This window comes from Monodelphis domestica, chromosome 1, assembly GCF_027887165.1.
Source record: "Monodelphis domestica isolate mMonDom1 chromosome 1, mMonDom1.pri, whole genome shotgun sequence".
Classification (NCBI taxonomy): domain Eukaryota; kingdom Metazoa; phylum Chordata; class Mammalia; order Didelphimorphia; family Didelphidae; genus Monodelphis; species Monodelphis domestica.
Genome location: NC_077227.1, coordinates 440100214 through 440108775, shown reverse-complemented (window position 1 = coordinate 440108775; position 8562 = coordinate 440100214). Strand labels below are relative to the sequence as shown.

General features: G+C 37.5%; 1 protein-coding gene across 1 annotated transcript; it reads right to left on the bottom strand.

Annotated features, from left to right (window-relative positions):
- Positions 1-1277: 1277 nt before the first annotated feature.
- LOC100012527 (cytochrome b-c1 complex subunit Rieske, mitochondrial) lies at positions 1278-7993 on the bottom strand. Its single transcript, XM_001362986.5, has 2 exons — positions 7675-7993; positions 1278-2084 (listed from the first exon to the last, which is right to left on the bottom strand). The coding sequence occupies exons 1-2, from the start codon at positions 7886-7888 to the stop codon at positions 1474-1476; spliced, it is 825 nt and encodes a 274-aa protein (XP_001363023.1). The 5' UTR covers positions 7889-7993; the 3' UTR covers positions 1278-1473.
- Positions 7994-8562: the final 569 nt, after the last annotated feature.

The window sequence follows — 8562 nt, the reverse complement described above, 5'->3', positions numbered from 1 at the left end:
TATTGAGACATTGAATATGAGACAAACAATGACAAAAAAGGGAGGGGGGTAATAAAGAAGGCTTCAAAGAGGAAGATGGGAAGGAAGGCAAGAAAGGCAAATGGTAAGGTGACTGGGGAGCATACCTGGTTGGAAAACTGCTAGTAAGATGGAGGATTTCAGGTGGCAATTTTACTGAATATCCTTAGTTTGGCTTTGGCATCAGGTGAACATGAGCTAAATAATCAGAACAAATTCTACTGGAGAAAAGAAGCCGAAATACATGTGGACATTAGCCAATCATATCACTTTCACATGACAGGTAGCTTAGTATGAAAGTGAAGTAGTTAAGAGTTCAGGTTTGAGAATCATTGTCTGGTGCTTTGTACTTTCTTTGGGTAAGAAACAGGAACTAGTTGGTTAATAAGTACTATAAATCTTCTTGCTAGAAATAACATGACTTTTTTTACCTGCCAGTTCTAAAGCTAAGATGGTAATCACATTCTATGCAATTATGCTGAATCTGAATAAGAATTTTAAGTGCCTCTCATTATTTTATGAATATAGCATCTTTGTAATATGTATGACCTAGGCAGAAATAAAAAAATGCCATTATACAGGTAGCTAGTTAACCAGAGAGGTGGAATTGAAACATAGGCTTCTGGCCCCTGACTCTATATTCTAATTTGGTAGCCATTTTGAAGGAAAAAAAAATGGGACAGGTTTCTTGTAAAATATATTATTTAATCATTCAGAATAAAAAGTAGCAAGACTTACACACAAAGAACTAGGGTAGAAAAAAAAAACTACAAAACTATATATAATGGAATGTAGGAACAAACATTATTTAAGTCCACTCCAACCCCATCCCTTCCCTGGACCATCAATCCCAACAGACTCTCTCCAATGATCCTGCTCTCATAGGTGGTAGGAGACTGGTAGTCAATCAACTATCCTTGTGTAGTTTTAGCATGGTCTGGAATACTGAGTTTGCAGTCAAGAAATCTGGCTTCTAGGCCTAGTTCTGCCACTCACTCATAGGATGACTTTATATAAATCACTTCTCTTTGGCACTCAGTTCTTTCCTAGATAATGAGGATTTCAGATTAAATAAACTTTGAACCTTCTTTAGTTCCACCTCTGAGGATTCCTTCCTCTGGACAGATACTAGAGGCATAGCATAGGTGAAAAGTAATATTTTTCTGCACAAAATGGATAATACATCCCTCTCATAGACGTGCCTGCAAACTATTAATTTAAGAGTTGTCAAAGAAAAAAAATCTTACAAATCAATGAGAGAATGTTTAATAGTGGCTTTATTAAAAGCAAATACTTGAAAGCATTTGATATTTAATTCAATGTATTCCAATACATTATCAGAAATAGTTAAATCTCACATCAACCAATCTGAAGAATATTAGAATTTCTCTCAACAACTTTTCAGAATTTACATGAAACAAACTTGTAGGGAATTTGTGACTCGAGTCCAGTACTTTAACCAACAATAACTAGATCATCACTGGTGAATTCATATGATGGAACCTCAAGGTTGAGTGGTGCAGGCCCTTTTCTGATTCTGCCAGATGCATCATAGTGGGACCCATGACAAGGACAGTAATAACCACCAAAATCTCCTGCATTTGCAATGGGTACACAACCAAGATGGGTGCAGACACCTATCAGGATGACCCATTCAGGCTTCTTTACACGATCTGAATCATGTTGTGGGTCTCTCAACTGTGCCAGATCCACTGCAGCTTCTTGTTCTATTTCCTTTTGGGTTCTATGACGTACAAACAGAGGCTTTCCTCTCCACTTCAAAGCTATATTCTTGCCTTCAGGAATATCTGATAGCTTGATTTCAATTTTCGACATGGCCAAAACGTCAGCAGAAGCACTCATGCTGGAGACAAACTGGGAGACAGCATTCTTAGCAGCATATGCAACACCTACTGTTGTAGTTGCAGTAATCAAATAGGAGAAGCCTTTCCTACTTTCACTGCTATCTTTTGAGGATTTTGTGCTATCTAACACATCTGATCGACGATAAGGAGAGAAGTCAGGAACTTTGACATCTGTATGGGAGTAACGAACAGTGGCAGGAACTGCAAAACAAACAGAAGATTATTATAAAAAGTCAGATAAATACCTTAAAAGGGGAGTTTGTGTGTGTATGTGGTTACATGTCTGCAAATTGTCTTTTAAAATGAAAAACTTAAATAATTTGAAAATAATCTGTTCATATAAAAACAAAGTAGGAACACAGCCAGCATATCAAATAGCATTAATTGGATGAAGTCAATTTTTATATTAGTATGAAAATACAAGTGTTTGTCAACTGATATATTTGAGTATCTCCAGGAAAAAGAGTACATGAAGTTGAACAGCCCTGTTAAATTAAATATTTCAAAGATTCTAAAAATTCAGTTTGCTTGCCACTAGCATCCACCCTTCAATATTGAACTCATTTCCAGCTTTATAATACAAAGTGTGGAGTCTACAATTCCTATTGAGGTCAAGATATGTGTTTTCTGAAAATGCACATAAAACTAAGAATTCTTGAGCTATTTTTTTTAAGTTTGGAAAATTTTATTTAATTAATTTAGAATATTTTCCCATGGTTACAAGATTCATGTTCTTTCCCTCCCCTTCCCCTAACCCCCTTCTCACAGCTGACATTGAGCCATTATTTTCAAGAGAAAAAGATACCTTATGAATATAATTTTACAAGAAATTGGAGGGTTTTTTTCCCCTCAAAGCTTTTTTTTTAAAGCATTCTAGGATAGCTTCTTCCTATAATAAAGTTCCAAATTTTTGACAATAATATTCTCCCAATGATGTTATATAGCAGCAAGTTATGAAACACCTTGTAAGCTCTTAAGAAAAGTGACTGGGGATCACTCATGGGACAATTATGAGGCCCCAGGTGGCCATTAGCAGTCTATAACACTTTACAAACAAGGAATTAATTACAAGAAGCAATGTAAGGATATCAAAGAAATATAAAAATGAAAGATGAGCCAATACTACAGCAAGAGTGAGAGATACCAAGAATATGACAGGAAGATTCCCAAGCATGTTGGATGAACCCCCTGAGGAGAATTTAAGGGCAGCAATGGACAAAACATGCACAGGATGAGAAGACTTAGTAGACTGAAGAGCCATTAGAGTATTGTAAGACAGGAATTAGTACTACTTTAACTTCAATGATGGGTGAAATGAGAAAAGCCTTATCAAAAACAGGCAACTTGTCTATCATCTCATTTGATTACATAGTAGGAAAGTCTCCATTATCTTCATTCTTAATAATTACTAGTGTGTACTCATTACTTTAGGAACTAGTAAATAACTAAAAGGCAAGAATTTTAGCAGAAATTTTTTAACTCAAGCATTATTGTGAAACAATGCTTGATTGAATTTTTCAACATGTTTAAGAAAAAGTGAACTTCTTGGCAGGTTCCCTAAAATAAACATAAAAATCATACTGAGCCTATTCAGTCATTTTTGTTTATAAGAGAAAATGTTTTGTTTCCAAAGGAGTGTTGGGTTTAAAGTCAGAGAGGTTTAATTAAGTTCAAATTCTGCTTCTGCCACTTATATGATTTCAAACAAGTTACATAACCTTTCTAGGCCTGATCTGTAAAAGAAGGGAGTTGGCTTCTAAAATCCTTTTCCTATTCTAAAATCTATGCCTTATGTTCTACTCATAAATACATTTTCCTTTCTTAAGGATCTTAAGGAAGATTCTATACCAGATTTCTTACCAATATAGTTCACAAGTAATCAAAAATTAATGTATAGTATATTTCAACTACTTTCCCCCAAAAGTGATAACTACATGCAAGTCATTAAAAGTTACCTATAATGGAAGAACAATGAAATTAAAGGGACCTACCTAAATATATCTCTGCTCTTTTCCAAATGGAGGCATGTGGGCAAATTACTTAACAAGTCATCCTAAATAGATTCTCAGCCAGGATTTTTATGGTGTCAATTATGATTTATATAGCTCTAATGAAACGTAGAGAAGAAAACTGCTGATGAGTCCTGCCAATATGTTTAATATCACTTAGGTAAAAAGGCAAGTCTGGAATAGGGGACATAAAGTCAACTTAGAAAACCTATATTCAACCCCTCCACCTTCGCAGGGCCTATTAAGGCTGTGACCATGGGCAAGTTACATAAGGTCTAGCCAGATCAAGGACTACAATTTATAGAGGCTACCAATGTACACTAATAGGTGGCATTTCCTTGGCACTGATTTGTCATTGGAAATTTTATAGGTCAATGGTAGAATCCAAAAGAAAAATCACTTAAGTTATTTTTCCTAAAAGGAGAAAAAAAAGTTCATATAATTGGCACTTTGAAATGTACATTTCTGAATTAAAACCATTTCGATTAATCCTTGTTCATATAATAATAAAGTAAGCAAATATGGCATAAATTAGGCAAAAAAAACCCCAACATCTCACACCTTGTACCAAGATAAATTCCTAATGGTTACATAACTTAGATATAAAAGGTGACATGAGAAACAAATCAGAGGAATAATGACAAAATTGTTTACAGAAGATAGAATGGACATTTTTGCATGTATATAAAATGAAAGTTTTTGCACATACAAAAAACAATCCAGTTGAAATCTGAAGGGAAATAAGTTAACTAAGGAAAAAAATCCTTCTAGAAAGTTTCTTTGAAAAAGGTCATATATCCAAGATACTCAAGAATCTGAGCTACATACATAGTTGAGGATATGAACACGCAACTTTTAAAGGAAGAAATTCAAGCTATCAACAACCATTATTTTTAAAATATTATAATCACTAATGAATAAATGCAAACTGTGCAAGTTTGAGGTTTCACCTCATATTCATTATGCTAGTGGAGAGGACAAAAGAAGTAAATGACAAATGTTGGAAGAGCAGTGGGAAAATAAGTACACTAATGAACCTTTGATGGAGCCGTGAATTGATCTTCCACAAAGTAATATGGAACGAACCAATTGTAGGCCTGGACATCACAGAGATCAAAGAAAAAGGAAAAGGACTGATATGTACAAAACATTTATAAGGGGAGAACAAGGAGATTCAGTGGATAGAGAACCAGGTCTGGGGATGGGAGGAATTGGGTTGAAATCTGGCCTTTGACACTTCCTAGATGTATGACCCTGGGCAAGTTACTTATCCCCCACTGCCTATCCCTTACTGCTCTTCTGTCTTTAAACCAATATACAGTGTTGACTCTAAGGTGGAATGTAAGGGTTTAAAAAACAAACACACATTTCTTTTTGAATAAGACAAACAAAAAACCCAACCCTGTAAATTATGAGGGAAATGGTAAAACAAATGATGACATGAATATAATAGATTATTGTACCATAATAAATGGGATAGTTTTAGAGGAAACTGAGAAGGTCTCTATGACTTACTGTAAGGTGAAGTAAGCAGAACTAGCAGAAATAAATATGAAATTACATTATAAAGAAAAAGAATTTTTAAAGACTTTAGTGCTCTAATGCAATGGCAAACCAGGACTTCAAAAAGAGTAAAGATAAAGCAGGCTAACCATCTCCTGACAAAGAGTTGATGGACTTTAAAATAAAGAATGAACAAGGCATACGTTTTTGGACTTGGTCAATACAGGCATTTGTTTTCCTTAACTACTTATTATAATTCTTCTTTCCTTTTAAAATAAATTGTCCCAAGGGGAAGGGCAGAGAAAATAAATGTTTGTTAAACAGAAAAAATACAAGCGAATTTTTTAAAGTGAAGGATTTCCTCATCTGAGTTCAAAGAAATCTGCAAAAGAAATTTAATAATCGGGGTTCTACTGCTTTATTTGAGCTAACAAGCTACATTTTCTCTCAGAATACAAGAAAGTCTGAAAAATTGGTAATTATACAGTTCCTGCCCTAACAATTCAAGCTTTTAAGTTATTTTAGCATTATGTTTCATATCTGACTCAAGATGGCGAAGTATATCATTTCTAGATTTAGTTTCAACTTAAGACAAAACAAGACACTACGGAAAGGTCACCAGGATATAGAAATCTCTCGTCAAAGTATGCAACAAGTACTCTTAGATTCACTTAGCAAGGGGGTTAAAACATTCAAGTTAATGTTTGGCTCTCTTTCCCAAAGTCAAGACTTTCATGTCTCATTCCACAATTCTATCAAGGAATCAGTTTTCCAACTAAAATGAGGGGTGGAAAGAACATTAGAACTGGGATAATTCCTGAATTTACCACTTATAGAAGGTGAACCAAAGAAAAAAGCTTATTTATTGAAATGTAAAATGGAGCTGATAATACTTGACTCAGAGATGTTATGATCAAATCATGATAAAAATATTTTGCAAATTCTAATATGTTCTCTGAAAGTAACCCACCAAGTCATCTGAAACATTGGAAGGTGTATGATGAAGTTTTAAAAGTATTAAATATACTGCCAAGTTGGAGATCACAGAGGATACTGACTAGGTCTTTTTCCATCATTTGTAAAAGTATTTCCAACAAAGAACAAAAAATATAAAAAAAGCTTCCTCTAAGAGCCAAAACTTTCACAGATGACATTTTATTACTTTCTATTCTTCTTCCTCCACATTTTTTTTGGGAGAAACAAATTTGGTGTTAAAATGTCATATGACCTTGAACAAGTAATTTGGGCTCCTCAGTTATTCCATTTGTAAAAAGAGGGTAATTGGCAACTTAAGCTTTAAGGTACAAAAATGTGTGTATGTGTGTGTGTGGGGGGGGGGGGGGTATCTGGAAGAACATCAATTGGTTCCAGGATTCACCTCCTCCAAGGTCTATCTGCCCTGGTAAGTGATCTAAGAGAGATTTTGAGGAGAAGCCAAGAGGCTTTCAACAGTCCCAACCTGAGGGAAAACCGATTAGGGGCCCTGAGAGATCATCTTGATGGTGGAGTCACTTCCCTGAACCCAACTTCCTTCTTGGCAGAAATAATAAAGCCAAAATACAGAACACTGGATTTAAAATTGGAGGAACTAGTTTCCAATATGGTTCTGCTACACACTAACTAAAAGAATGTAATCAGCACTGTGGAGCAGAAAAGGCACTGACTCAAAGAACCTGGGTTCAAATATTGCTATATGCTTATTCCCAGTGTGACCTTGAGCAAGTCACTTACACCTCCCTGGGGCTCAGTTTCCTTTAAAAAAAAAAAAAGTATCTGACTACTTCCTATTTAAATTCCCTTCCGGCTCTCCTCTGTAATTCTATGGTGCCACTTGACCTTTTGGGTTTGTTTCCTTACCTATGAAATGAATATTCGTATCTTTACTACCTAAAAAGGCTGTGGAAATATACAGGAAAGGGTGTGTGCAAAGTATTTTTTGGTTGCTTAAAAAACCTTAGATAAAGTGAGCTGCTACCTCCAGACAAAAGGCAGTTCAACCTTCCCCAAAGACCCAGAGTAGGAAGGGAGACCCAGGGTTCAATGACTGGACTGGGCGGCTTTACACTCCGGGAGTGGTAGGGACGCCCTTTCCGCCCCCAAACCTCCATCCGCCGGTTCCTCTGCCTTCACTTGGTTGGGAAGCCCCTCAGTTCCGGAAACGGGGGTCTTGGGCCCCGGAAATGGCCTCCCAGCTCCCTCCCTCGGCTTACAAGAAGGCAATCCGGACCGCAGCCCTCTGCTTTCGTCGACCCCCGCCTCTTCTCCCACCCTACACTCACAGAAAAGGCCGACTGTGGCAACGAGCTGCTGGCGGGCGGCCTGCCCTTTCAGGGACTCCTGGCACAGGAAGGGGCGCTTCGCGTCCAACACGGGTGGTTCCGGGGAGGGCACCACCGAGGCCTGTACCAGCGGCCGCAGGGGACCTGCCACCACACGGGACGTGGCTGATAGAACGGGGGCGAAAGGGCCAGAACGAGCAGCCAGCGACAACATGGCGACGGCTTCTCTCAACCAAGAGCCGGTCACCGGGACGACCTTCCCGGGCTGCGCAAGCGCCGGGAAACAGGCGCACGTGTTGCGTCATCACGCCAACCGTTGCGCGCAGCCTGCTGGGTTAGGTTATAAAAAGCACTGCGTAGACGCTAGGGTTATTGAAGCACCTCCAAGTGCTCTAGGGGAGTGGTTTCTTAAAGTTTTGATCTCCCGGGGAACTAGTGTGTTACTGTCTGTCATTCAGTTAATTCTATGCTTGACCCCTATAGGGGCAGAGGAACTAATCCCTGCCACCTAGTTTCATAAAATCATCTCTCTTGAAGCTAATCTGTTATAACCATCTGTTATAACCATCGTCAACCAAAACCATTCACTAATCACCTAACTGCCTGATAATTCTTCTGACACTGATGATTATTAGCCATCGGGGACTCATTAGAATAAAATCTTAGAAGTTCTTAGAAGTTTGACTGGATCATGTCTGTGGGACATTGCTGTTTCCAGGTGACTAGTTTATTTAATAGATGTTGTTACCTCGTTAAAGCAGCGCTCCAGTAGAAAAATAAAAGCCTCTTTATTTTTCTTTTCCTAAAATACTTCACCATTGCTAGGGACTTGATGAGAGCTACTGAGTACCCTCTACCGATTAAACAATAATTAGTTTGAAGACAAAA